The sequence below is a fragment of the Eurypyga helias genome, unplaced genomic scaffold (genome assembly GCF_000690775.1).
Source record: "Eurypyga helias isolate BGI_N326 unplaced genomic scaffold, ASM69077v1 scaffold9296, whole genome shotgun sequence".
In the NCBI taxonomy this organism is placed as follows: domain Eukaryota; kingdom Metazoa; phylum Chordata; class Aves; order Eurypygiformes; family Eurypygidae; genus Eurypyga; species Eurypyga helias.
In genome coordinates, this window is record NW_010258519.1 from 45,903 (window position 1) to 59,659 (window position 13,757).

The window sequence follows — 13,757 nt, forward strand, 5'->3', positions numbered from 1 at the left end:
GTCCAATTGCAGTTTGTATCTACTTACCTTGATCAAATTAAATCACTGGCAACAACTGGATGTGGGAGAGACCTCTCTTTCCAGGTTTGACAGTAATCTGCTGATAGATACTCATATCCATATTTTTTGATAAGCATTAACTATATGGCAATTACTTCAAGGTGGGTTTTTTTTTTTTGTTTGTTTTGTTTCTCATAAAAACATGATGAGGACAGTCTCAAAGTTTTACTGAAGTCAAGGTATATGACATGACTATTTCCCTGTCTTTCCCAAGAAAGTTAACCTTCCAAATACAGAAATCCTATTTTTTCCATGACTGATTCTTAATAAAATTATGCCATCTTGTGTTTCCACTTTATCATTCATAAAACCAGCACACACTGGTACTTAGAATTAAATTTTTTTAAAAAACGTATTTCATATATTTCTTGCAATCAAACTGTTTTCAACTGACCTATTATATTCTGGCTCCTCTTCTAGTCACCTTTTATGAAGATACGTTTTCTGTCAGCATCTTTCCCTTCCTCAAAAGTTGCATCTTTCTCAAAGTACTCAAAGGTAAGCGCTTATCATTTAGAGATTGCTTTGGTTCATTCTTTTGGTGAATTACACCAGATCTTCGAGCTGTATCTAGAACCCCTTTAGCTAATTCTTTTTTTGATTAAATTAATAAAAATGCATTTCATGTATTCTATGTCCAAGCTGGACACTTGGAGGCAGACCTCACTCATAAGATGTGATGCAAGACTCTGCATCTGAGGAGTACATGAGATGGTCAGGTATATGAAGAATTGCTAGTTTCAGAGATGAACGGACTGAGACTGCCAAGATACTCTACTCATTCAGTGAAAAAGCCGAATTCATGCCCTGGTAAAGAAGAGAGATTTTACTAAAGAACATAATACAGTTCAAACGTTAGGTTTTAAATTTATATTCTCCTTTCTTTTGATATGTCTCAAATAAATATTTATATCACTGCTGTTTTGAAAACTGTGCCTTTGATTAAAATCTCAAGGGAAATATCAAATCCTATAAACCCAATAAGATTAGACACAAGTTTAACAAGCTTTTTTAAGCTCTTTTTTTTTCTTTCCAACCATCTACAGATTTTTGTTTATTTTATTTATATTACTATATTTTATTTATATCGAACAACGACTCAGGGAACTCAGAAAGCTTCATTTGCGGTCATAAAAGCCTCTGTAGGCATTTGTTTCAAAAGAGAAATTTGCTTTTTCAAAGTTCTGCAGTAGTTACTGGGACTAAAAAAAGCAGGAATAACGACTGAAATTTTGCCTTTATGCCAAATTTGCAGATACGCACATCGGACTCTCCTGACTCCCACATAAAATACTCCATTGTCTTTCAGGCTACAGTATGGTTTGAGGCACATGCAGGCCTTTTGGATCTTGTAGTGCTGGACTTCACAACATCTGTAAAGCTATAGCATTGTTAAATACAAAGCATTGCTGTGATAACATACCCAAGAGGAGACGATAACTCCTGAAGTGTGGTGAAGGATCAGAATTTATTTAATGTTTTTGTTTTCAAACCCAGCCACTTAACTTTTCATTACTGCTAAAGGAAACTTACTACATTAGAGACTAACTATTCTCAGAATTTCATTAAAAATGAATGTCTGCTTTCTGTGGCACAGTAAAACTAGCTTTGGAATCCCCAAACTTTTCAATATTTTAACAGAAATGATCAAAGTATGTTCCTGAAAATTCTCATTACACAGAAATGCTTCTGAGGCTGAAAAACACTATGCCAAGTTAGAACCTGGCAGAAACTCTAGTACACAAACTGTAACACCTGAAGAAAAGATATTTATCCTGTACATGTTAACCTGTTTAATTTATACCACAACATAATTAAGTGGTAAGAAACCCACAAAGGATATATTAATTTGAAGAAGCAAATTATTTAATCCATTGGCCTGCTAGATTTGCTAGGTTATCTGACCTCCTTTAAATTTAAAATATCTGCATCAAAGCAAACACACAAGCCTTCTGCGTATACGTACGGGGTCACCTGGAGGGCCGGGTAGTCCTGGCTTTCCATCTCTTCCTGGGGTGCCCTAGAAACAAAGGTAAATTCGATGGCCTTAAATCACTGATGAGGAACACATTACTTTTTGTTGTATACATAGTGAACAGTCACTTACATTCACACCAGGGGTACCTGGGGTTCCTGGTAATCCTGGGGGTCCCCTAGGGCCCTAAGAGAAGGAAAGGTCACTTAGGACTTAAGAATATTTTTTACTGTAAACTTCTTAAACTAAATTAACATTCTTTATATTTAAAGAGAACACTTATAACCTACCTGCACACCTGTCGATCCAGTTGGACCTATAGGACCCTGGAAGAAAACTCCAAATAATCAGCAGTTACACTTTTTGGGATAAGGGAGACAAATTCATAAAAATATACTGCATGTGCAATATCAGTGCAGTTCTCATTGCAAGACAGACTTGCTCTGAGGTTTGCCTTTGAATCCAAATCTAATTTTGTGAAAATTAGGGAATTCAAGGTTTTGCTGAGGCTCGTTCTTAGGGGCAAGTAATAGCAAAGAATAATGACCTGTGTTGAAACTATTTAGCTAGGAGATTAATAAAGAAAAGCTGATACTCAGCTGAATAAAACCAAATTAGATTATTTAAATATAAATGGGTAATCTTTAAAATTCAGATTTGAAAATATTTTGACTGAATAAATTATTTTTAAGGATTATTATTTTAGATTACGACCTCAGTGTGAATCTCTAGTCACCTTTCTCAATTATTTTCTTTTTGCACCTGAGTCCTGTCAATAAACTGAAATTTATTAGCTGACTATATTGGTCTGGACTGAAGACAGATTGCCCTATTCACCACAGTAGAACTCATGTAATAACATGTACCACCTACACCATCAATCTTTTTTCTGAGTACTCTGAAGACACTGCAGGTGGCTCTATTTAAAGACAGTAGAAAGAAGAAAAAAACCTTGGGAAACAAGCTGAAACAGTTATTGCTATAGAAGTTAGTGCAAATGCCCCAGATACACTGCATCAACTTGCTCCAAATTTGCCTACAACATAAGAGTGATGTGGACTTCTTGGAGCGAGTCCAGAGGAGGCCATGAAGATGCTCAGAGGGCTGGAGCACCTCTGCTATGGGGACAGGCTGAGAGAGTTGGGCTTGTTCAGCCTGGAGAAGAGAAGGCTCCGGGGAGACCTTATAGCACCTTCCAGTACCTGAAGGGGCTACAAGGAAGCTGGGGGGGACTTTTTACAAGGGCCTGTAGTGACAGGACAAGGGGTAATGGGGTTAAATTGAAAGTGGGGAGATTTAAATTAGATATCAGGAAGAAGTTCTTCCTGGAGAGGGTGGTGAGGCACTGGGACAGGTTGCCCAGAGAAGCTGTGGATGTCCCATCCCTGGAAGTGTTCAAGGCCAGGCTGGATGAGGCTTTGAGCAACCTGGTCTAGTGGAAGGTGTCCCTGCCCATGGCAGGGGGGTTGGAACTAGATGGCCTTTAAGGTCCCTTCCAACCCAAGACATTCTATGATTCTATGAAATTTGAACTTAACTTGCACAGAAATGCATGAAGCAAGTGGTGCAAAATCAGAACTTTACTATTTCCTGGCATAATACCCGGCACTGTAAGGTTCTCATTTATAAGCAGGAGGCCTAAGCTTGTAATGAGCAGTCATCACAACAGCAAAGGCTAGGAGCTGATGCAAAGCCTTCCCCATCTCTTCCACGTGTTTTTGTCTTTTTCCAGTACTAGCATGGATTTCAAAGTGCCATCATCTACAAGTATACCTCTTCGCTTGTATCAGTGCTCAGGCTGGATTTTGCTGACAACTGCAAACAGTTGTTGCTTAGAGACAGACACAGTGAGTCTGAAGTTGTCTCAGCACCATCACTAGGAAGCTCATCTGTAAGGCAGCCATTGACTCTTTCAGTTCTCCAAGGCCTCAATTTATCACTTAGCACTAGATCTTTCTGGGTCTGGATAAAGGGAAATGATGCTGAGTTGGGAGTCAGGTCAGAGGGGAGTTTATGGCATGCCTTTTTATTATGCTTTGTTTACTTGTTGCTGTTTCCCAGCGATGCACAGTGAGAAGCCCAAATTCTGCATGTTGGTATACTTACCGGCGATCCCTGAATGCCTATTCCAGGGGGCCCCATCTCCCCAGGGGCTCCTTGTACACCAGGTAGTCCTCGTTCTCCCTGAGAAAGGTACAAGGCTTTCAATTACAACAGGTCTGAAAATATAAACTGGTGTATTATTCCTTAGGGGTTTTTTTTGTTGTTGTTTTTTTTTTAGAAACAGAAATATATTTTTTATACCTTTGGGCCCCGTGGACCTGGGTTACCAGGAATACCAGTGGGACCCTAAAAAAAAAAAGGAAAAAAAAAATTAAGTTTTGAAATCAAAGAGAATAGCTGAATTTTACTGCCAGTATTAGTCAGCCTTTATAAATAAACTATAGGAGATTTACATATGTCCTCCATGTTAATACCACTGTCACTAGGAGACTATATTTAGTGCACTTACAACACCACTATAACATATAATTCAGTTTTGAAAATGCATCCCAAAATACTTGTTCTGATTTCTTTTGTTGCACAATGAGAACTGTTGAACAGTTTTCCTTACAAGAAATAAAGTCATAAAAGTATTTTTCAAATTATGCACTTACTGGTGTTCCAGGCAGACTTGGTCCAGGAGGCCCCACATCACCTTTTGGACCTGGATATCCAGGTGGGCCCATAATCCCACCAGGGTCCCCCTACAAGATAAATTTCAATCACTAATTGAAATGTGAGAATTTACTCTTATGAAAAAAATCTAAATATTATCAAAGTTATCCTAGAAGGTGTCAGTACTTTGAGAAGCAATAGAGAAGGAAAAAAGCCCATATTTTCTTTCAAAAAGTTACAGAAGAAGAGGAGGCATGGGCCACTTAAAAACTAATACTAACCAGCATTCGCTCAGCTTTCTGTGCTTGCAATGCATCGGATCTATATTTCTTTGTCCCCAGGCCCCTAATACACAGGTTGTCATTAAACCCTGTCAATTAATTCACAGTGACAGCTTCAAACTCTCTCCAGCTATCTATCCCTAGTGCTAAAATCCTGCTCTTCACTGTATTCCTGTTTACACCTCTATTTCTGGGGCCCTCAACATCAGAAGAACATGGATTGGTTGGAGTGAATCCTGTAGTGACAGGACAAGGGGTAACGGGTTTAAATTGAAAGCATGTAGATTTGGATTGGATATCAGGAAAATTTTCTTCCTGGAGAGGGAGGTGAGGAACTGGAACAGGTTGCCCAGAGAAGCTGTGGATGCCCCATCCCTGGAAGTGTTCAAGGCTGGATGAGGCTTTGAGCAACCTGGTCTAGTGGAAGGTGTCCCTGCCCATGGCAGGGGGGTTGGAACTAGATGGTCTGTAAGGTCCCTTCCAACCCAAACCATCCTGTGATTCTTACTTCAATGCATGCAGCATCTCTTGCCCCACATCTCTCAAACTCTTCCTCCTTACACAGATGAACGTGTGTCTTTTATCATGGTGTCCTCTTGTCTTTTACATGCTCCTGCATCACTCTCTGTGATTCTTTCAGAATCCACTACTTTCCATTTTGCAACATGGGTACATTCTTGTCATTGTTCTACAGCTATTTTCTTTTCCTGCCTTTCATCAGCTCACTTCTCAAAGTATTTATGAATTCTATTGGTTTCCCTTGTACCCCACCATGTATAAATACTTTTAAGACATGAGATAGCTCACAGTATGCCTGTATATCTTTTCTCCCCTCTTCAACATTCAACATATACACACATATGATTTTTAACTCTGGCTGATGTAGCTGAGTTCTAACTGAGGGATTTCTAAACATTATAACACACTGCCACAAAGAGATCCCGGCCTTGGCTCTCATTTGAGACAGTATAGCTGCCAAGTGCTCTGCCAAGATGAATACCTCTGATGCAAAGTGGGATTTTACACATTAGTCTGGTTAGGACACTATACGGAAAAGGCTGGTCTGTGGTCAGGGCCTGAACTGACTTTTCTGCAGTGCACAGATTTAATGTAACAGCCCAGTGCAACCTCCTTGAGTTATTACTGAAATTATGAATCTAAAAAGCAACTGGGTTGCCACAATGGCCTGTGGCATCTCTGAGGAGCGGACAGGGGGCTTGCTGCTTGTACATTTTAAAATCAATTCATAAAGTCGTGCCAGAGATGCACTACAGAAGGACGGAAGGTTACTTCAGAGATGACAGTCTAATGTGCTCTAATATATCAAGCTTAATTGCAAACACTTAAAACATACCTTGTCTCCTTTAACTCCTGGGTTTCCTGGTGCCCCATGCTCTCCCGGTAAGCCCTGGAATTAATAAAAATACAACTGTACATTTTTATAGCTATTCCCTGAAAGATTACCTAAAAGTACACACGAAAATGAGTTTGCACTTGATTATTTACTGTGCATAGGTATTGACCCAAAATGTTAAAAAGAGCACAAGTTAATGAATGCTTCTTTCATCAAAGATGTGAATAATTTTTCTTTAAACTGAAATGTAATAAACAAGATTATTTTCTTGATCCCATGAGGGCAGAATGGCAGAGAGTGACAGGTTTATTTCTTCAATTTCAAAATAATTCCAAGTCTTGAAAATCAATCATTTTTCAAGGAAGGCAGTAGCAGGTACAAACTTGAGTTTTAAATCAATGTCTCACCTTTTTTGCCTATGAAGGGCTGCATGATTTCCTACACTAGTTATTATTCAAATTATTATCTTAAAACAATCAATGAATTCTTACTCTTGCACATTATTTAATCCACCAAATTCCTTTAAAATGCTTTCAATATTCAATGGACAATAAAGTATTTCCAGCAAAATAAACATATTCTATCCTTTCTTTTGTCTAAATCTTCTCATCTTTCACATTTGATTTTAACTTCAGTATCTTCCTTTGCCCTTTTCATGAAGGATTTGTTATAAATGCAGAGAAATGAAATAGATCAAAATCTAACTAGAAACTATTTAAACAATAGGGAAGGTTAAATGGTGTTCTCTTACTACACTGTAACAAATAAAAGAAACTTCTTTCATAACCCTTCAATGCTACTCAGCCAACTATAAATCAAGCATTTTATTAGGAATACCAGTAATTTCCACAGCAAATGATAATTTTGTTATAACTGAACAGCAAAATCTAAGTATGATAATTAATCCAGAGTGAAAAATGAGCTTTCTATGAAAAAGACAAAGAAAAATCTATTGTTGTTATTTTTCATTGCATTATGTCTGACATAGGAAGGGTGACTACATTTTCATGCCAGTAGTAAGGGTTCCACAGCTGTGTGTTCACTTTCTCTGTTGCGTTCTGTTCTTAAGACAGACAGACTGCTACTTCTCTCACTCAGCCAGCCAAATTTAAAGCATGAGAAGAAAAAAAATGGACCTTAACGTAGAATATTCTTATACGAACACAAAATAATTATAAGAATATATGGGAGTTCAAACTTCCAGATTTTTGATCAGACATCATGTCCTACCTTATTCCCTTTCGATATCAACATAAAATATATGCAGTCTATATTCCTTCCTAAGGATTTCCCTGATTTTTTTTTGTTGGACCAAGCTTAAGGGGTACCTTAGGAAAGGAAAGAAGCAAGTCTTATCTGCTGGACGACTCATTGATGAAGTGAAAGTAAAACAACCTTTCATAATTTTCATCATGCTCCATAAAATGAATTATTGTATTTGTAAATCCATAATGTTTCATCTTTATAAGATAAAACAAAACAATGAGCCTAGAACTATATACATATTTCTATAATATGCTTAGATATATGTTTTTATATATTAGAATTCTGTGTACAAGTCTTCAAGATCATGTATATCTACATTGTATTTCTCTGTTCATAATGTCACTTGATCACAGATCCAGGAGAACAGCAGTTTCAAAAGCAGCAGTTGTGACCTCAAGTGTGATGATGGCAACACAAACAAACAAGAAATATAGTATTTTGTTATCTTTCACAGTAAGATTTGGGATCTCGATATAAAGATAAGCACAGCAGAAAAGGCTTACAAACTACTGTTATAGAAGACAGGTAAATTAGACATGATTTAAAACATGTGTTCCTCAACTGAGTAGGAAAATAAGGTATAAAGAAACAGTCAGCCAGTTACACAATACAAAATGACAACATGAAGATTCGAATACTAGTTTTTTTTCCCTGCCAGGAGCTGAAGATGCTGTACTCCAGCTGTCACTTTGCTTATATCCCTAAGACTTTAATAGGTCAACAATAAACATCTGCCAGCTGTGTACCAGTCAGAACTGTATTTTAACATTAATAAAGTATATGACGTATAGTCTGTACAGATTGAGTTCTCTTCCACAAAGCAGTCTCAGAGCATGTGTGGAAAGGCCTAAACTAAAATGCAGCAACACCAACACCTAGATGCTTCTGTTTGTAGAAATAAGATCAAAACCAAGCCACTGAGCAAAGATCAAAATCCCAGTTGTTTTTAGTGAATGACTTAACCGCTAGACTAAAGCCACACTCTCCACTGTCTGCTTTTCTTGGTCTACTTCTTGGATCTAGCCACTCAAACCTCCAAAACGGTACTTAAAAAACATTTTATGGTTTACAAATGAAGGGAGGGAGAACCAGGGAGGGGGAGTAGGTGCCACTTGTTAGGTTACTGTGACAACACCACTGTTGTGGACCAACACCTAATTTCAGTTTACATGGGGGATTAGGTAGAACATAGTTGTTTGTACACCTAAAAGGGATTTGGAAGAACCACTGAGATGAGAGGTCCCTGGCAATTGTTTCCATGCATCTCCCTGATCTCCACAACCTTCCCCCCTGCTCCAGGACCTTTCCTCCAGCCAAGATCTTCCCCTTCTTTCTTGACAGAACACCTCTTTCCTTTCAGGAACCTTTCTGTTTTGGCACCACTTCTTCTTTTGGGTATCCTCACCCCTTGGTTCTTACCATCTAAAATCCTCTACATGCAGAAGCACAACAGGTGATCAGCTTCCACACTGGTCAGTCTGTCTCATGTCTCTATTATCTGGAGACCATGTACCACTTTGGCTTAGTTCAGGTACTATCAAAATTTAAAATCAGCCCCCACTGTTGCGTCTAAGAAGTAGCAGGCTTCTGCTTGAGAGTTCAACAGTTCAGATTTTGACATTCTTGCATGGACACACAACATATTATCTGCCACCTGTCAGTGTCCACAAATTAAGCGACTTTTCACCTATGGCAACTATATAATGGCTATAGGCACTTTATGACTGTCAGTAAGTCCCTGCACAATTAAACCGAAATAGGAACCAACAGTCGTAAGAATAATCTCTCATTCCATTTTCTGCAGAAGTATTTTAGTAATTTAATTTATTGAACAGTAATTAAAAAAGATGTTTTCTTTAAATTCTTTCCAACCAATACTTCTACTCTGGCTGAAGATTTTAATATTGTCCCTAGTTTTAAACAGAATTATGTCTTGCTCTGAATAGGAACTTCACTCTTAAATCTGACCTAAATTCTAAGATAATAAACATAATTGTTTATTCTATTCACCTTCTTAATCTTTATCCCTTTTACAGGAAGGAAAAAAATTCAGAATAATATAAAACCATAGCCAGAAATAAGGAAGGCGATGTATTTAAATCCTTGGGGGACTCTTACTTTCCCTGTTTCTTCTAATTTTGCTCCGCATACACTGTCCTTTCCAGCTCACGATGCAACATTATTAAAACTTTGCTAGAGATTTTTTAAATTTTCACCTATTCTTGTGAGATGAGTGGTTTTTGTAAAGCTGATTGTGAATCAGACAAATTAGTATCACTATTCTTAATTGTTCAGATGGTAAAACAAAGACAAAAAGGACATAAGCAAATGGCAGAACTCTATCCTGAGGCATGCAAACTACACTGCTTCGACACCTAATTGCTATAGTACCACCCACAAAAGGAGCACCTATGGTAGCTACTGTGGTACTGCTTCACACTCCACACTTGTACAGCTTGGTGAAACTGCACAATACATACAACTTCTCCTGGCAGCCCCCTGGGTCCGACAGGTCCTGGAGGTCCTTGCAGTCCCTGTGAAATGATAGAACACATGCTTGAGGTAAAAGTCAATGCACCTGTTGTAATTTGGTGTAAACCATTCCCATACATTAATAGATTAAAACATCTGGCATTAAGAATTATCTTCTGCATGGAGTGAGAAGTAGAAAGTTTGCTCATTCTCCCTTAATATAATGTTTAGTCCAATAAATCTTTGGGACTAATTTGTACAAAATCCAAAGTATGTAAACAAAGTAAATACAAGTAAAACCAAAGGCACTACCTAAAGTGAAAGACAAAACAAAAAGAGTAAAGAAAGACTTCCTCATTCAAGGACAGATATAGAAATGTTTTTTTTAACTATGTGGTAGGTGTTCCTTCTCTTTTTGGAATAGATCTCATCAGAAGGCCTCCAGAGCACCGAGAGAAAAGGGGATTGAGATGCTGAGATAAAAGGATGACTTGGTGGCAACCCTAGTGATCCTCTGGATCTCTCTAAGCCTCTTCTACAAGTTACACAGTGTGAAGATGACCTAGATTTTTGCTGCAGTAATGACAATTATGTCAGTAGCTCCTACCAAGGAAGGACATGAGGCTCCAAAAAGCAGCCTAAGGAGTCAGAGTCAAGAATGATTTTTTAAAAATCAGTTTTATGAACCCTATAGCTGCTTCTGTTCCCCCAGGATTTCTTTAGCTGATCTGAGAAACTTGGGTACTATCACATCCAATATGAACAGTGGTTCATAGTTTCCAATTCTACCTTTATTTGATACAACTCAAGGCATCATGAGAGCTTCTCAAGAACATCTGTGCTTCAGCTACTTCCTTCAAAGCAAGGCAATGACTACTTTGACATTGTTTGCAGTCTCATGGGATTAAACATAGGAACCGCTAATGTACTGGCAGTGGCTACTCCTTGCCTGACTGATGGATAGAGAATACACCCAGCTACCGGTGGATTTTTATTTGCAAAATGGGTGCTTGTATTCTTGAGTAACCAAATAATATTTGAGCTTTGCATAAATATTCTCTGTTGACTGATGCTGAGATCAACAAGAATTTTATGAAGTAAAATATTCATGATTCATGCACAAAATTTTGATAGAAACTATTTGCATTCTCTCCCCTTTAATACTAGCTAAAGTGATGATAGCAATCAGAGTCTTCTTATATAACAGCACAGAATGTTATGGCTGTTAATATTACAAAAATACCTTTTATTACCTTTGATCCTGGATTTCCAATAAGACCAGGTGGTCCAGGGTCTCCTGTTTCACCCTAGTAATGTTGAGAAAATAAAAAAATCCAAATTTACTATTATGTCTACCAGTATCAGCTATGTACACCAGTGATGTATGTAGTGTGTACAAGTCAAAAAATACCTTATCTCCTTTTGATCCCTCCAGTCCAATTTCTCCCTGAAAATAGCAGGTACAACCATAAGAAGTAAAGATTTTAACTCAGATCAAGTAACACTTTAATTTGCTACATTATAATATTATAATATAGTTTGCAAACTTAACAAATATTGACAAAGCATTAAAGAACTTCTGATGCCTTGTGCAAAATCTGAAAGGCATTCCTCTTTCAAACTAATTCTGTTTGCAGGTTTTCCTAGTGCTTTAAATTTAAGTTTTTTTGAAAACCCCACATTTGCTTAAGAGTTTCTCCAGTCTAAAGCCTATTCTTCACCACTAAACCTCTACTAGTTACATGGTATTAATCTCCAAAACCACACATTATTACAGTATGCCTTATTGTGGTTGTTATATGTTAATCACAAGTATCTGAGCAACCTTCAGTTGTGTATTAAACAACATAACTAGCTTTTGTTAAATGTTAAAAGAGAGGACAATAGTTAATTAAAAATAAGCATCACATATAAACAGACTGTTGCAGTCATTCTCTTCTGAATGTGTTCTGAAAATATCCCCAAAATAGCAAAGAAGTTATGCACACTTAAAATGGCAATTAGAAAACTGACTGATATTAAGTACCACACTGGAAACTGGTAAAACAATAAAAATAATACAGTTCAGCGCACATCTAATTTTGTGAAAAACATTAAAGAAAGAAAGAACCTTCAGGGAACAAAAAAAGCATGTACTTTAAACACAGTTGTGGGATTGTACCGATTACAGAAATGCTGGAGAAGAGGGCACCTCTGCTTTTTATTTATAACCTATGTGAACTTGATGCATGTGCAAGAAGGAGACAATACAGATGCTTTCCTACCTCATCACTGAATCTAATGAAAGTGTAGAAAGAAAAGAACTGCAATCTCAATACAGTTTGAAAATCAGATAAAATGTAAATTATTCACATCATCAGTTCAAAACACAGCTATACTTACTGGATCTCCTTTGTCCCCTTTTTCAGAAGGCTCTCCCTATGGAAACATAGGGAAGAGGTTAACACAGATTTATTTCAAATGGTAAATAATACATATGTCTGGTTTTGGTGAAGTGTCCTTGAAAAATGCTGGGGTTGTTTTTAAACCTATATAAAATATATGGACTACAAAAGATTACTTGAGAGATGATATTTATCTATAGACAAGACCATGACATGCATGATCCTTTCAAGCGGGAGCACAAGGAAGGGTCAAGAACATGAACTACAGAGAGTGACGATGTGCACAAATCTGACAAATTCTCAAACAAAAGTGCTTTATAGCACACAAAATCATGAATCTGTCATATCAAAAGAGTAAAAAAAAGTTTCTGCCTGTATGAAAAATGTTTATACACAACTAAAGACTAAAGAAACCAAGTGGAAGCCTAAGAGCTGAAGAGCAAAATGGCTGTTATTCAGTGGATGAAGAAGTGGGTGCATAACACGTTACTAGAAAAATAGAATACACACCTATTACCCAGTAACATCCCTTGCCCCCAAATCTTTCTGGAAAATTAAGTTAAAACTAAAAGATATTAAATTGGGAAGTTTATAAATCAACTTTAATAATTTAAAGACATGTTTTTTTCACTTAGATATTGAAGATCACATTTGTAACTTTAAAAAGTATGAATGACGTCTAATTTGTGAGGCAATCACTAGTCATAAACTTATATAAACATAATTTTAAACTGATATTCAATAGAAGTCTGAATGTGTTTAAAGGTAAGCACTTTGTGAGCTGTTGGAACAGGAAAATAGGCTTACATACATAAATACTCTCCCCAAGGAAAGGCTTGAGTAAATTACTAAGGACATTCAGAGGCTGACAGCTTTCTTATACCACAATATATTTTCTTGATCCTGAGTTTATTTTCCAGAATTTCATTCATAATCAGTACATTCAGCCACCTTCTAGTATCACACATAAGCACAGAACTAAGGAATTAATTTACCTTTTCTCCTTTTGTGCCGGTCATTCCCAATTCTCCTTTTTCACCCTTTTAACAAAATAAATGGCATTTAAAAACTTTTATATTCTAACAGATGCAAATAGACTCCTCCTCTCCTTCAACTGTATTTGTTCTGTGTAGGCCACAAAATCTTAACTTTTATTGCAATGGAAATCTGTATTTTAAGCATCTGCCTATTAACTGAAATGACTTTTATATAGCAGATCTGCAGGCTTCTCAAGAGAAAACACTGTCAATCCTGTGACATATCAAGAGCATGTGCCTCTTTTCTTCCAAGTTTAAAAGGCATACAAC

The 13,757-nt window shown here is 37.1% G+C and overlaps 1 protein-coding gene across 1 annotated transcript in view; it reads right to left on the minus strand.

The window, feature by feature from the left end:
• The window catches only part of LOC104511659 (collagen alpha-1(XIX) chain-like), a 49,154-nt gene extending 35,685 nt beyond the window's left edge, over positions 1–13,469 (minus strand). The window contains exons 1-9 of the mRNA XM_010154364.1: positions 13,446–13,469; positions 12,449–12,484; positions 11,478–11,513; positions 11,320–11,373; positions 6,329–6,382; positions 4,693–4,782; positions 4,340–4,384; positions 4,142–4,219; positions 2,326–2,361 (exon numbers count right to left, since the gene is read on the minus strand). Coding sequence (XP_010152666.1) covers positions 2,326–2,361; positions 4,142–4,219; positions 4,340–4,384; positions 4,693–4,782; positions 6,329–6,382; positions 11,320–11,373; positions 11,478–11,513; positions 12,449–12,484; positions 13,446–13,469 — 453 coding nt within the window. The remainder of the gene's footprint in view (positions 1–2,325; positions 2,362–4,141; positions 4,220–4,339; positions 4,385–4,692; positions 4,783–6,328; positions 6,383–11,319; positions 11,374–11,477; positions 11,514–12,448; positions 12,485–13,445) is intronic.
• Positions 13,470–13,757: the final 288 nt, after the last annotated feature.